The following is a 15,989-nucleotide window of genomic DNA, read 5'->3' as shown; positions in this document are numbered from 1 at the left end:
AGTATCTGAGCTACAAAATATTTTTATATTTCGTAAGTACAGAGATTTCTAGTGGAGTTATTTCATCTTATTAGATACAAATTTAGTAAAATTTTCTAAAGTTAGTTGGAAACTATTAGAATTGCATTCTTTTCATTTTTAAAGTCATGTCCCCAAATTTTAATCCACTTGAATGTCACATGAAAATAAGAGATTTCTGTCACATTTGCTGTTGTCATGTAGCTTTAAGATTTTCAATATTATTAATTACCCTTTCTGGGTTTTAGCAGAATGATTTCTCAGGAAAATCAACACCACTTAGAAAAATAAAATTCTGACTTTATTTATTGCAGTGGTGCTGCTTTAAGATTTTCTGTATCATCGAATTAATTATCCTTTCTGAACTTTAGTAGGATAAATCACCTCTTGGTGGAAAAGATACATATTTACCTTTACTGTGAGTCAGTCACGTGAGCAAGTTAGGCTACTTTCTTCTTATCATATCATTTGTAGACAAAGCATTTTATTGAGACTCTTAAATACCTTTGGCAGAATTCCGAATCTGGTGAGTGGTATCTTATTTAGTGAGGGGCTCAAGGTCCATTCCTCACAGTCTCTTCCCATGAAACGTTCCCTGAAACCACCACTCTCCCTCTCCCTGTCCCCAGGCAGAATTGATCGTTGCCACTTTTATACTATCATAGGACTTGTTCCTCCCCTGGTGTCACCTTTATTACTGTACTTTTCTTAGTCACGAAGCACAGTGCATCTCATTATCTGGATCATACTAGGCTCTGCCTCTTAATTAGCTGTCTGACCTGGGGCAAGTTACTACTTAATGTCTCCCTGAGTTTCCTCATCTATAAAATAGGGCAAATAAAAGTACATACCTCATAGGGTTATAGTCATGAGGAAATAATTTGATGAGCGCAAACCTCTCCAAAGAGTATCTGGCATATAGTAAGCACTAAATAAATGTTAACTATTATTACATGTGTTTGTCTCCTTTGTTATTATGAGTCCCACGAGGCCTGGGAACATTTACTATTCATTCCCTCTAAGCTCCAGACCCACATATCCAATTGACTGTTTCACATTTCATTTGGTTGAACAAAACAACCAAATGTTGTTTTGTTCATATCAAATTCATTATGTTCATACTGAAATATTTACAGATGAGATGACAATAATACTATGGATTGGCTTCAAAGTAATCCACAGAGGGAAGGCAGAGTGTGGGTAGAGGTGAAACAACCCCAATCATATCTTGATAACTATATGATAGTTATATGGGGTTTATTATGTTTTTCTTTCAAATGTTGGGTATGTTTAAAGATATCCATAATAAGAAATTTAAAACTCATGATGTACCAAAATTTTAATACTTTCCATCCTTCCTTCTCAATCTGGTCCTTCTCTCAATGTTCCCTGTCTCAGTAGATAACACTTTTTATTCTATAAGCAGAGAATGGCAATGAAAGATCTTTTTGAGATGGGGAAAGAACATGAATTATTTTTTAAGTTCTTTCTAGCTCTGGATTCAATGAAATTATGATTAAAGTATTTGGGGAAGATTATTATGATGACAGTGAAATGTAGGATGAATTGGAGTGGAGAGAAATAAAAAGATCCATCTCTTTGCAATAAATAATTACCACTAGAGTGGAGCCTGAATAAAGGAATATTTTAACTGCATAAATTCCCCAAAGAGGCCCCTATAAGTGGGTCTTCAAAACCTTCTTTAGTCTAGCTTCATTCAGGCCAGGGAAGTATCTTCACCTCCCCCTTACTGAAGGCTGTAACCCATCTGTACGTTTGTTAATTCATTGACATATTATGCCCAAAGCTCCATGCTCAAGGCTAGAGGGACTAGAGAAGGTGTAAATCCTCTGCCCTAACCTGATCTACACATAATAAGATAAAGACATTTAGTCTAGCCAAAAAGGGCCAAGGTCTAGGTCATCTCTAAGAGACCAAGGGGATTTTGAAATTCTGAAACTCTTACCTGCTTCCAGGCTTATCCTGGTCTAGGCTGATCATATGTCCCAGTTTGCCCACCACAGTCTGTGGTCCTCTGGTAATTTCTAAGAGGCACTATCAAAAGTACCTTAGTTTTAATAATAAATTATATAGACACCCTTTCCTGGTCTGGAGTTAATCTAAAAGGGCAAGACGCAAACTTATGAACAGCTCCTTCTTCGTGACAATCCTAGAACAGACCTAGAACCTTACCAAATCCTGGTGTAAGACAAACCTCAGATTTGGTGACCATAAAATTGCCCTGCTACAAACGTTCAAGAGACAAAGAATATTTTAGAGTATTTCCATTTCTACCAAAGGAGATTGAGGCCCATGTGAAGGGAACATGGAGAGTGAGAAAAACAACACGGCGGGACGACAGTGCAGCAGGACGACAGAGATGTGTGGACAGAAAGATACAGCACTGACTTCAGTGGGCATGGAGACAACGGGATCCCACTCAGTGAAGCTGTAGAGAGGGTAATTTACCAAGTGGAAAAGAGTTTTGATACTTCCAAGTCTGCCATGCACAGAGGTGTGTACCAGTGAGACCATTTTTATTTTTAAAATATTGCAATATTTCCATCCTGTTGGTAAGTAGCTATAGCGAGAAGCCTAAAAATTCCACCCTGGCTTCCCACCCCTTCCCCAGACTACTGGACCTCCCCACAATCCAACACCTGGAGGTGTCACATCTGGCCTAGCTGGGGGCCACCAGAGACCTGCTCCCACTGTTCTGTCCCTGTCTGTTCCAGTTGGTCAGTGCCCATGCCATGCCAAAGGTAGCTTAATATTGCAAATTTCACCCTAGATAATTCCACAGCAGTTTAGGGTGGAGGCCCGGGATGACTCAGAATATGAAAGTGAAGAAATAAGATACAGGAACACAAAAAAACCCTCTGAACCAGCAAGTCTGCATGTCAGATCCCCAACGTGATGCCTCGCAGAGCTATGAACTGCCTGTCATGCTTGGGACCCATCATTTCCATCAGTCAGTGTCCCCAAGGTCTAGGCCCTTCTGTTTTCATTGTCCAATGGCACCAGCCCTAGATCTTTCTCTGATTATTCTGGAGAAATGATATGGCCTCTGCCATCACATTTATCACAATTTCTTTCATGCGTTGGACCTATAGCCAGTAGTTGTCAGTGAAGCATTCCATGGTACCAGGCTTGGAAACAGGCATCATAAATTGTCATGATTTCTCTACCAGCCATGCATTGGCGCAGGTTGTTGTAGTAAACAAATATTATGCAATGAAAATGCTCTGGACTAGGGTGCAGGGGCACACATAGAACATTAATATTCCTAAGAGAGTAATAAAAAGTTAATTCCACTCAGAGCTCACTGGAGAGATGGAAATAATCCACATTTGTCCAAGAGTCGGGAACAGTGCTATGCCCTGGGCTCTGGGGCAGTTTTAGGAGAAAGAGTCAAGGGTCTTGAGATCTAGTATTGCTATTTGCCTGATGGAGGAGTCTGGACAAGTCACTCACTCATTCACTATATCTGTGTCCTCAGCTCTCAAACAGGTATAAAAATATGGCCCCAACATCCTGAAAAGATTGTTGGGGTGAGGGATCAATGACGAAAGGGAGAACGCTACGGGAAGTCCAGTTCTCTACAAACATGAGAGGTCGCTGTTAGATCCTAAGATTCTGAGAACAGCAATGTTCACTTGCAGTAGATACATCCTGAGCCCCAGACCCAGGATCCCAGGAATTGTGAGGGGTGCAAAAAGGAGCAAAAGCCAAGGTGGAAGGAATTCCATTGAGAATATGGGCTTGAAAACAGTATTTTACACGTGGAGAAATTGGGCTTGAAAATAAGCATTTTCAGGATGTTAGAAAAAGAAATAAAGCATCTTTGAGGATTACTATACTTGAGTATTACTATAGAGTAAGAGAACGAAGCAAAAAAATTCCTCTTCACTCGTATTATCTAAGGATTATTTAGTAATTGAACACTAAAAAAATAATGGTAAATGCAAGTTCCCTGTTATATTCTATTTCATCCTATAGAAATTCACTTCACGAAGCCATGGAACTTGTATGTCTCCTTATATTTCTTTTCTCTTCCCTTACATACTGTAAGGATGGACCCACCAACCACCACCCATGAGGCTGGAAGGTAAAGCTTTTATGAAGACTGACTTTGCCTTTACCATCCAGAACCCTCTGTTAAGGTTTACTTGGGCATCAGTTTCCACTGACCTCCAGATGCCTCTGGGTAAAACATCTGTGCTCAAGGGTTCAGGGTCCAGAGAATCCACAGCTTGCTGTGTGATCTTAGGTAGGTCTTATCCCTCTCTGAATGCTGGCTCTTTTGCCTGGAAAGACAAAAGATTTCTCTTTCTCACTGTCAGTAGGAGTCTTCCTGAAAGGGCTCTAGCCAAGTTGTGAGAACTCTACTTTGTATAATACCCTATTTCAGGAAGCACAGACAGGATTAAAGCCGATGGTTTCCATCACAAAAGAAGCCATTCCATGGGGAGAAAAATTCAGTACCCTTTAGTGGGCTCCTCTCCCTCCACCAAAGATCACTACTCCCCACCCAGGATCCTCTGGTCCTCGGAGTCCTGAGATCAAAGCTCCGCCTGTCCTCTAATGCGAAGACAGAAATCTGTCCTAAGTGGACTTTCAGAAACCACACTTTTACTGGAAAGAAAAACAGCAGGAAATGTGGCAGACCATTCAACCACTTCACCCCTCAAGCCAACATGAGCCTTAAATAATATCGAATCTTTCCTCTACATACTTGAAAAATATTCATTTCCTCTAAACCTTCCAGCTTAATTTTACTACTGACCCTCCTGCCCTGGGAAAGCTCCTTCACGCTTCTTGCTTTTCTTGCCAGCTACTGAAGCAGGAAGCATGGAGGAAGAGGATTTGAAGCCCAAATAATAGAAAAAAAGAAAAAGAAAATCCTTTGCTCACTGTGTTGTTCTTGTACTCGGTGGCTTCTTCCCATCCCAACTCCCTCTTAAAGGTAACAGACCCACATCCTCCAAGCTCAGACCTTCACTCTCTCATACCATCTCGACTCCTTCATGCTTCATGACATCACATGCTCTTTCTTGGAGCCACTAGAGAAATTCCCCACTCCCTCATTTAACTGATGGGAAAACTTTGGGGGGACTGATCACTCAGGATTAAACAGTGGCCAAGTTCAAATCAAGCCCCTGGTCATTGTGGACAAAACGTCACAATTCCCTTAAGAATCACACACCGACAAACAGTTTGCTAGATCAAGCACTATCTGGTCCTCAGAGTCCTGAGATCAAAGCTCTGCCTGGCCTTAAGTGCAAAGAGAGAAATCTACTCTAAATGGACTTCCAGAAACCACGCTTTTAGATATTAGACTGTGCCTTAAAAAAAAAAAAAAAGAGAGAGAGAGAGAAAGAAAGAATGGAAGATAAAAAACCATGTCAATATCTATCTAGAAACTCTACCTGGGACACTGACTACACTCACCTGAAGGCTGGTATTCAATGTCCCTTAGTTGTGTAATTGTTGGACAACAGTGATCATCATGAGCTAATATTTGTTGAATTCTAGGCATTCTTTCCTATTAGGAAAGGAAGGGGAAGAGTCTTAAGAGTTCATCAAGCTCTTCTGGGTTTCTGTTGGTAACAACCATTCGAAACACCAGTCTCCCGGATGGTTTGGCAAGACCAGCAAGGCAAAGTGGAGAGGAGGATGCAGCACAATGCCTGTGCCCCAGACCCAGCATTCGGTATCTCCACCACCACTGGCCTGTGTGCAGTCCTGGGCTCCCACAGAGCAGAAAAGCACTTAGTGTTCCTTAATAAACAAAAGTCTAAATCTGAGCCAAAAAGAAAAAAAAAAAAACAACCATAAATAAATTTAAAAAGCTAGGGAAGGGGGGCTTACTTGCTCTGAACCGGCTGTTTCCTCCAAGCATTTTTCTGGTGTGGAACTGTGTATAATTAGGTACGTTTTGGGGAGTCATCTTGCCACTGCTTCCTTCAGCCCGCTGATTAGGAGAAAGCACCTCTCACCACCCCATCCGCTTTAACTGTGGGATCCTGTCTCATAGCCTAAGCGAAGTTAATGGATGAAGCAAGCCCCTGGAGAGTTTTTGAGGAGAAGAAGAAGCAGAAGGCTGCTATCCAGGGAACGATGGAGGTATTAAAGCTGGGTTTTTGTTTTGTTTTTTTACCTTAATATAATCTAAGGGCAACTTTTAAGATCCGGATCAAGTTCTTTTGTGGTTAGCCAAGACTATTTTCCTTCTTATTGCCACCCAAAAAAACAACTTTAATCATTTCCCTTCATGATTCTTAGCACTTTGGCCCACTTCTTGGGAATTTCAGAAATGATTCGAAATCAGTACGGTAGGGGGAAAAATATTTATTTTCTAAAGTCGTTACCTTGACAGGCAAAACAAAGCATTTTCTCAATTTCATTCAGAAATACATTTTAAAAAAAATACATAGACCAATATGGCCTGCCCAAACGTATATTTAACATGGTAAATATAAGGAATAAATTGTTTTGAATATAAATATCTATAAAAAAATAAGTACATCAAAATTTAATCCAACCTCTTCCATTGGCCAGTTACATAAAGGAAAATAATTTTACTGCTTTAAAGCATAACCAAATGTTTACTTTGCAACATCTTTCAGAAACAACCCTAGACCATTTTGTTTCTAAGGATCAAGGTAAGGGAACCTTCTGATTCAAGGGTCTTTTTTCTTATGAATCAGAGTTAGTAGATTACTATGAAAATGTTACATCTACTACTGACATGGTAGACCAGACATCTATGAGGCCAAGATTGACTATGGGGGGTCCGGGGGAGGGGATGGCAGGAGGGGGCCGAGCTGGGGGGCAGGGGAGGGGGATGATAATTAACGGTGGGAAAGTACTTCTACCAGAGTGCAATAGAGGTGAGGTAGACTCAGATTCATCAAACCCATCCCGATTTACAGTAGTAACAGTTTCTTTTAGTTTTGCATTTTGTGAATTTAAAAAGCAAAAAAAAGTCTTTTTCTTTCTTTTTTTTTTTTTACTTGAGTGTCCTTCGAGTGTGTTTTCAATTTGTGCATTCCTTAGAAAATCTTTGCGTGGACTTTGGAGTTTCTCCCTGAAATGTGCCAGGCGCCTGAGTGAGACACAAACACTCCCTTCGGACCCTCTTCAGAAATTCCACCATGTATGGAATCTCCTGTCCTCCCTCTGGAGGATGACACCCTAATTCACAAGTCACTGTGTGTCTCTCTGCTTTCTGAGTGGTCCATTGTCACCCCAAACGAGGAGAGACGAAAGCGGTTATCACTGATGGAAGCAAATGAAGATGGGTTGGGGGACTCCTTAACCTTCACTGTAATGTTTAGAGCGAGGACACTGGTCCATTGCCAGTCTGGAACAAGAAATGGTCAAAGCAGGGAGGATGCTTTTGCTCTGATCCCAGCCGTGGGGAGAGAGTGCAGAATCAGCCACAGGGTTCCCTCCGCGGAGGGGAAGGCTTGCGGGCGGGCCGGCCACGGGCCCCGGGGACCTGCCATCAGTGTGTTCGGTTGTGGGTCACTTGCTTCTCTCTGTAGAGCTCCGCTTTCAGCTTTGCGACACGAAAAGCTGTTTTGATGCGGTTGCTGATGGTGTCCAACCTATTAAAACAAGACAAGAGAAAACAAACGTCATTAAAAAAAAAAAAATTTCTAGGCAAAAGAGGCAGGCATCTAAAATTAGAATCCGGCACAAACAAATCTAAGTCTGGTTCCTGAACTTTCCCCACTGACAGCAACAGTATGCTACTCTTGGTTAAACTCAAGTGAAAATGCAGCCCCTCCCCACATTTATGCTGGGCATGGGGGGAAGGGGAGAGGAGCTATGGTCATATCTAAAGGGAATTGGGCATTCAATGCAATTTTGAAGTACAATTTTAAGGTAAACTAGATATATTCTCTTTTCTTCTGTTGCCCCATCGCAGCTACCACCACGGGATTCTATACAGAAACTACCTCCATGTAGGTCTCAAATAGCCATGGATGTCTTCTTAATCACAAAAGCAATTAAGGGTGACTTGGTGGGAAAGGAACAAAAAGAGATGAGGAGTACAGGTAGGCCCAAAGTAAATGGTGTATGGCAATTAAAAAATATAAATCTATGTTTTTTGCAGGTTTAATGTTTTCTTTTGGCAGGAAAAAGAAACTGAACTGTAACAGTGATTTAATCATTGATACAATAAAAACGAATAGAAAAATAATAATAATTTCCAAGTCAGTTAAGGAATTGTAGCTTATGGAACCTGATGATCTGGAGGGAGCATCGGGGGCCTGACATTATAAATATGGAAACAACAATGGCCAACGAGACGTCCCAGATAGCTGAGGATGTCCCACCCATCAGCAGTAAACAATGCAAATGTCACTGCGGCTCAACACACTTTGATCACAGAACTCCTTGCCACTGGATTTCTAGGAAAACTTTCCATGGACCAGGAGAGGGAAATGTAGAACACATAACAGCTCCGAGTGCAGATTTCCTCTTGTGAATTCCAAGAGGTTTTGGATTTGGAAGGGTCATCCCTCTAGAGCTGCCCATCACAACCCCAGAGTGTGGACTAATGTGTGTCCCTTCTCGGCCCCAGCTCACGACCGACTAGAAGAGATGAGAGCTTTTCAGAATGACATGGGCTCTCCAGCAAATGCACTTCCCTATTTTTAAAAAATAAATAAACCCCCCAAACAGCATGTTCTAATGCTCACCTACCTAATGACTTTATTTTTCCCTTTGGCCATTGGAGTAACTGCTACTTTTTGAAGAACTTGATCATACATGACACTTTGATTTAAAAATAAAATGAAGTAATATAAAATAAACATCAAAACTCCTTTCCCGGAAAGGATTGTTAATTTCTCAAGGAAAGTGGCAAATGCATTGACTTGGAAAAGCAAGGACTAGATATGACCAAATGACAAAGTTGTCTGTAGATGTATCTTGGGAAAATCTAACTTTAGACTGAGTGGCACATGCTTAAGATCATCCAAGTGTATAGTAGGCAAAGGTCTGCATTCAAAAATATTTGAGAGGGATTCCTTTGCTCTTTCTAATCTATTGACTATGAAGATCTTTGTTCTTTTCTTCTAAGCCTTTCTTCCATCAAGGTGAGGGTACCTGGGGGAGCAACCCATTAGCACTGGTGACTGGGGCTAGCTGTCCTTGGGAGTCTCTTACCTTCTTATTTTTCTTCCTGCCACCAGCTGCTGATGAATACACTTTTCTCCAAACTCAGAACAGTCTTTTCCTTTCTTATGGTCATTCCAGCCCTTCTCCATACTGTCTTGGTCCCTGTTAAAATACAGATAGGACAAAACTTTTCAGCAATGGTATCTTCAGCTCTCACAAAATCTCTGTTAATTTCTCTTAAACAAAAAGGCAACATCATGGCAGGAAGATCAGGAGGCCATAAAACTTACTGAAAGCAAAAGGGTTTCTACCTCACCTGAGTTCTTTTCCCGCTTGGCAAAAAGTCCAGCACTTCTTGTCTTTTTGGCTAGCACATTGGCATCTCTTCCTGTGGTCTGTTGCCTTTGTGGCAAATAAATCCTTTAAGGATCGCTTGGACCTAGAAGGGCTTCCAAGTCCATACGGAACAATGTGCCTATTATCAAAAAAGATGAACAAAAGATATTAGCATAATTAATAGTCTTTGAAATGATGCATTCTACGTGCCCATCAATGGCCCTTAGTGTATATACCCTCGCCAGGAGAAAACCAGTTTTCTAACTCAATGAAATTCCATTTGGATTCTTAAAAAATTTCAGTTTCTTCTCCACACAAGCAGCTTTGGTTTTTGTCCAAGATTATGACATCTCTGCTTTGGTGTCTGTTTCCTATTTTCTTCCTTTTCTGACTTTCCATCTACTTAACAGCTACTGCGGGGGAGGGACTTCGATGCAAAACCATGACTCACATGATTTTGAAAATCTATTTTCAATTTAAGTCATATGATAATGCCAAAAGTGCCTCCTGAGTGTTGGGGGGGGGGGTGTCGGGTAAGATCTACTACGGCACGCATGGTTCACCCCCAGCTTCGCACATCTCCTGCAGCTGGTGACTAATAGAAGGACTCTTCGCCAGAAGGCTCCCCAGTAAATTCCAAAGTGTCCCTTCTGAGCCTCACCTAAAAGGACTAAAGTCCTCACCTTGGTAGCATCACCTTTTAAGTATTAGGCTCACTGTGGTTTTTGTTTGATTTGATTTTGTTTGGATTTTGGGCATCCCTCACCATAATTGGCCACCCGGTACGGGACACTGTGTGCCGTGTTTTTGTTTACAACTGTGTCTGATGGGTGAGCCAGTTTTCAGGGTGAAGGAGGGGGAGAACCTGCTTTCTTCCGGCTCTGGAAGCAGAAGAGAAATCTGTAGACCATGTTTCTATTGCTGTCTTGAAATGGGCTTTTCTAAGGGGAGAGTACAGAGGAGTCACACACCCTTGTTCCAGGTCTAGCTCTGCCCCTGGGCTCATTCTTGACAAGTGATGTCCACAGTTTGGGTTTGTGCTTTTCTATAAGTAAAATGAGGGGACTGATTATCACTCTTTACAATCCCTTCTGCCTAGCAGGAGTAGGATGGGTTAGACTAACCCATGTCTGACCTCAGCAGTTTATTCCCTAAACCCAAGCAGATCCCACCAAAAAAAATCCCCCCTCAGAAATATGTGACAGAGTCCTGCTTGCCATCAGCATTTTCCATCTCTCCTGTCCTGAATCTTTGAGCCACGGGGACTCAGAAGACCCTCCCCTGTGTTTCAAAGAACCACCCTGCCTGGTATTTTCAGGAATGGGGTGGGGGTGCACTCTCCGCACCCCCACCCCCAAGGCACCTTCATGTCATCAGAAGTGCTACCTTCAGAATCCAAACCAGGAGCCCCCCCACTAACCCCCCCACCCCCACCCCCGCTCCAAAGCAATGAGCATCCCCGGGCTCCAGTCTCTGGAGAAGCCAGAGGTAAGGAATAGCTAGAGTGACGACGCCCTCTAGAGACTCACTCGGGGGTGTTGACCCAGATGATGTCGAGGTGGCAGAAGTAGACGCACTCTTTATCCATCAGGGAAGAGCAGGAGCACCGTTTGGAACGGCGGGCCCGCCAGGGTGCACTGGCAGCAGACTTCTCCCCTCCACTGTCCAAGCCTGTGCTGAGCTCCACGCCCAAGACCGCTGGGGAGAGAAAGAGCAGGTCAGCAGGGCATGTCCCCTGGGATCTAGCGGAGCAGATAAAAGCCCATGAAGCCTGCAGCCCGCCTTCAACAAGAAACACAGAGCAAAAAGGGCTCTTTATCTTTTCCCTCCTTAACATGACTTCACCTTTACCCCCCACTGGCTTATCCACTTTCAAGGAGATTACACACGTGCAGCAGGAACAGCCACCTGAAAAGGGGACTGACTGACCAGCCCCCAGAGAAATGCGTGGACATGCTGCCTGTTAGAAATCTGGGGTGGCTTCTGCATGGAATTTAATAGGACAGCCCAATTTCGTAGGACAGTGGCGTAAAGTGGGCTGATGACCAAAGCTCTAAAGCTACATAAATCACCTGCCTCTTCCTAGGTTCGGAGCCACTGCGCCCTGTAGTTTAGGGGAGTACCCACCATTTCACACCTGGTGGAGGGCAGGGAGTAGCCCAGGTGATACATAGTCCTTGAAATTAGCTGAGGTTCAAGAGCTTTGGGGGGACGATTAGAGAGAAAGAAGAGAAACCAGCTCTACAATACTCATCACACATGGTAAACTCCAGAGAAAGTACTGACCTAGGGTGAGACTGAGCAGCAGCTCCGGGACCTAATTAAGGTTCTGTGGATTTTGAATTCAGGATCCCCGGAGGAGGATGGCGTGTGGGGGACTCGCCGCCTCCCCCTTCCCCGCTGCAGCATGGCCTCTTCTTACTGACAAGTTAGCCATGAGGCTTATCTGCCCAATTTTGTACATTTCAAATGATCAGACACATTCCAGGATTTTCATTCCCTTGACATCTTTTCTCTTTAGTCAGGGTCATGAAAAGCCACACACAAAAAAGGGCATTGACCCTAAGAGGGGGGAAATGGGCAGATATACATGTACTATCTAAATCCTCAGGCAGCCAAGATTTATCTTAGTTTCCCTCCCACAACAGGTGAATAAAACTGAAAATAGACCTCACACTGTTTTGGGTGCCAAAAACCTGCCAAAAGAAGCCTAAAGTCAATAATGACAAATTTTAAAGAAAACATCTGCTTCACCCTGAAACCGCCCGAGGGTTATTCAACAGACTGTTCTGCAGGTGATTTTACTGCTCATATACTGCTTGAATGACTTGAATAAAATTCCTTGGCTTCAAGCTGAAATGTTTAAATATTTTACACATTCACACACTATTAAAACAGTATTTAAATAAGATATATAAGTCCTTATATGTCCTATCACCTGTGCGAACACATATGTTGCAAATATACATTTGGCTAAATTATATCTTGTCTTTACTTTTCTTGAGTTATATTTTTAAAAGCCAAGGAAATACACTATATACTTATAACAATAAGTTATTTTAATGCTATAGGAACAATTGTTTTCAATAGAGGAATTATTTTTCCCCACTAGAAAACTTAAGTAGCTTTGAGCAATAATTCCCAGACACTTGCTATCTAAGCTGCAGTCATAAAAGAAGGGGAAAACAGAAGCAAGAAAAACATTAAGGTGGACAAGAAGACATTAACGTTCAGAGGTTTCCAAGTCGCCGTGCCTACCTGCTTCTGGAGCTCCTTGGAAAGCCACAAACAGCAGAGAGAAAATCATGGGGAAATAATCCATTCTGGAAAAAAAAAAAAGTGTGTGGCGTAGGGAATCAAAGTCCTCCCCTGCCAACTGAACCCAAAAGAAGACGAAGAAAAATAATAGCTTCGGGTCTCTCAAGGCGCTTCTGGTTATTCAGATCTCGAAGTGAGCCTTCAGCCTAAGTGCTCTTTAACGGAGAGAAAAAAGAAGTTTTCTGCCAGCAGGGCCGGCAGTGGGAGAGGTCTGCGGACGCACGCGGCGGTGGCGTGCGGGGGACAGCTGGGAGCGGTCTGTGGACGCACGCGGGGACAGCGGCGCCGATCGGACCGAGGACCCTCTGCGCGCTCGCCCCAGCGCCGCTGTAGAAGCGCGTCTGACTTGGACAGCTCTCCGCCGCCTTTTTATATTGAACCCCTATAGAGTGGGGGTAAACAGCTCCAACTTTATTCCAGCCCCAGACAATGTTATTGTGTTATTAGTCACCAACAGGCAACGTGCAGCCGGAGATAAGGCCAGGCTCTAAAGGAAATCACTGCTAACTTCAGAGGCAGACGCCCGCCGTCTGACAATTCAGGGGCAGGGCTAAGAACAAGAAAATACCCATTAGAGACCTTTGGTAAACCTGCCCGTGCAGCGCTTGAGTCTGCTTCCCCTTTTGCAAGCTGCCAGCCCCAGAGTTCAAGAATCAGAAGAGGGACTCCAGAAAAGTCATACCATTGGTATGAAAAGTATGAGCTACAGTTTAAATAGATTGTATTGTTGTGCGCGGGGATTTTTGTTGTTGTTGTTGTTCCCTTCGTTTTCCTTTTATGTCTCCGATTTCTTAGTGTTGATCAAACAGGGGAACTCTCTCCCTCTTCACTCCCCCCCTCCCACTGGGGGTCAACTGATTTTAGCAGATCGAGGTACTTGTCCCTTACTCCAAGCCCCCTCCCCCAAGTCTTTTTTGCTAAAGTTCCTTGCGCGCACAGTGAAAAAGATCGGTGAAGGAATGGCAAGGAAAGGACGTTTAAAAGAAAAATAGAGCCCTTTCAGGCACATACCCAGTGCTTTCGATATCACTGAGTAGAAACCCCTATAAACTTTTTTTTCTGTGCCCACCCTCTTTCCCCTTCCCGGAACGCCCCCCGCCTTCAATAGCACCAATGTTGAGAAATATCGGGAGAGGAACGCCAGGGGGAGATGAAGAGCTACAGGGGCTGATGTTTTCTGAGCACAAACACTCAAAGCCCTGGCGGCCCCACACAGAAGGAACGCAGCCTGAGATGGGGGCCGAGGAACAGGAAGGACCGGCGCCTCCTCCCGTGAGAAGGGGGTGCCCCTCAGAACATTCACTTACTCCCTGTGCAGGGACATCTTTTCTGAATCGTTTTCCCCCTCGGGTTCTTCATTTAGGGCAAAGGGGTGTTCTAATACAGGGATAGGTGGGTATGAAGTGCATGCAGGCGGTGTTGGGAAGGAGGAAATGGCCATGCTGAATTAGGAGATCAGGTAATACCTCACATGTAATAGTGCGTTTACATTTTCAAAGCAATTTCTGTCTGTTTGCCCTTGAAATACCCCTCAAGTACCCATGGGGCAGCCACTGTGGAGTTGAACGTGCTGTAACCATATAAAGTGAAACATAATCTAAGACATTGGCTTTTTCCAGTAGCCTCATTTTCCAGGTGGGAAAACCAGGGCTCCCAGAGCTCCCATGCTCTACTGAAGTTCTTGCTGGGCATTGGGTAAGGCCGAGGTGAGAAGTTTAGAGCACCCTCCCAGCTCAGGAGAAAGGTGGGTCTACATCTAGCACCTGCGGACACCATCGCATAGATGCTTCCAGCATTTCCTCACCTTGTTTAACTCCAGTCCCCTCCCCCAGGGTGGGCAAGGGAGGGGTATTCAAATGTGAACCCATTCCCAATACTCAGGAGGATCCCCTCCAACCATTTCTTCCTCCTCCTCCCTGCCTACCCCTCACCTCTAGAATCAAAAGGACAGATTTCATCCCAGCACGAAAGCTGTGGACCTGGGCACCCTGGGCTCCCTGGGCCTCCCTGGAAGTCCCCCCTGGGGAGACAGTAACAGTAGCGGAATCAGGTGCAGAAGGAGATCTGTTCCCTGAAAGAGCCACTGTAACAAGAGCTGGAGCTGAAGGAGAGGCAGGAACCCTCCCTCCCACACCCACACCAGAGAGGCCTCCACCCAGGCCCCGGGGGACTCTGCCTGGGCCTTCTGCCTCTTCATAGGCTTACCTCAGCCAGCCCTGGGGGCTGGGGAGGGCACAGCTCACCCTAGAACCGGGCGACATCACGCTGGAAGCCAGCTTTGCCCACCTCAGCTCTGGCTGGTGTGTCCCGACCTCCTCCCCGCAGAGGGAGCACAGGGAGAGCGGAGAAGAACTGATGTCCCATTCACAGGCTCCAAGCTCCCCCGCAACCCCCCTGCCCAGCGAGGCAGACGCGGCCTGGGATCCCGCTCACCCCCTCTTTAACTTCCTGGCAACTTTGACAAAACCCTGGTCATAGTCAGGACCAACCTGTCCTAAGCTCCTCCCCGGAAATGACCCCCCCCGCCCTTCCCAGTCTCTCTAGGTTGAGCCTGGGTTACCCTCCAAGCAGGCAGGCCCCCCTCCCCACCACTCCCACATGACTGAGGCTGCCCCCGCAGGGCCAGAAGCGCCCAGCAATCAGGTGGAGACGTGAAGCGAAATGAAGCTGCCCACACGCCTTCCCACAGTCTCCCCTCCTCTCCTGTGTGTGTCATCCTGTGCACGCGAATACAAAAAGTGGGCAGTGATCCGCCCCCACCCCTGACCCCAGGCCTTCTAGGACTCTGTAAAGTAAATGCACAGGGTTTCAGATCTGGGTGAATCCCACTGTTCCAAGTGCAGTCTCGCCCCCATCTCTGAATCCTGAGTTTCCAAGATGCCTATGGGCATGTGTATGGTGGGTGGTCCTCCCCTTCTCTGTGTGTCTTACGGGGAGCAGTGGGATCTGCCTTTTCCGTCCTTCTCTCCATCTCCACCTCGGGGTGCGGCCCCCTTTCCTTCTGCCAGAGGAAGGGGAAGCCCCTCTCAAGCTCAAAAAGGCAGCTCGGTACTGCCAGGCAGCTGCCCAGCAAGATATTTTCCCAAGAAGCAAGAGAGGGAGGAAGAAGCCCAACAAACCAGTTTTACAAGCTCCGTGCTCCCACCTTTACTCCACTTCCAGCCTGGCTAGACAGGGAGGTA

At 44.9% G+C, this 15,989-nt stretch overlaps 1 protein-coding gene across 2 annotated transcripts; it reads right to left on the bottom strand.

Moving 5' to 3' along the window:
* Positions 1-6,348: 6,348 nt before the first annotated feature.
* On the bottom strand, positions 6,349-14,912 carry EDN1 (endothelin 1). Of its 2 annotated transcripts, none has more exons than XM_021696986.1 (6): positions 14,739-14,912; positions 12,748-12,812; positions 11,019-11,187; positions 9,470-9,628; positions 9,202-9,315; positions 6,349-7,631 (listed from the first exon to the last, which is right to left on the bottom strand). In XM_021696986.1, the coding sequence occupies exons 2-6, from the start codon at positions 12,809-12,811 to the stop codon at positions 7,529-7,531; spliced, it is 609 nt and encodes a 202-aa protein (XP_021552661.1). In that variant the 5' UTR covers position 12,812; positions 14,739-14,912; the 3' UTR covers positions 6,349-7,528. The 2 variants fall into 2 exon arrangements, with proteins under 2 accessions (XP_021552661.1, XP_044773334.1); XM_044917399.1 differs by lacking the exon at positions 14,739-14,912 and adding an exon at positions 13,086-13,150 and having other exon boundaries at positions 6,570-7,631; positions 12,748-13,054.
* Positions 14,913-15,989: the final 1,077 nt, after the last annotated feature.

The sequence above is a fragment of the Neomonachus schauinslandi genome, chromosome 8 (genome assembly GCF_002201575.2).
Source record: "Neomonachus schauinslandi chromosome 8, ASM220157v2, whole genome shotgun sequence".
NCBI lineage: Eukaryota > Metazoa > Chordata > Mammalia > Carnivora > Phocidae > Neomonachus > Neomonachus schauinslandi.
This window is presented reverse-complemented; position numbering and strand designations above follow the sequence as displayed.

Excerpts from the sequence above, each read along its gene's own strand:
- EDN1 (XM_021696986.1), bottom strand. The coding sequence starts at position 12,811 with ATGGATTATTTCCCCATGATTTTCTCTCTGCTGTTTGTGGCTTTCCAA. Across the intron at positions 11,188-12,747 it reads CCAAGGAGCTCCAGAAGCAG|CGGTCTTGGGCGTGGAGCTC; the intron begins GTAGGCACGGCG and ends TTCTCTCCCCAG. Across the intron at positions 7,632-9,201 it reads GCAGGAAGAAAAATAAGAAG|GTTGGACACCATCAGCAACC; the intron begins GTAAGAGACTCC and ends TTGTTTTAATAG.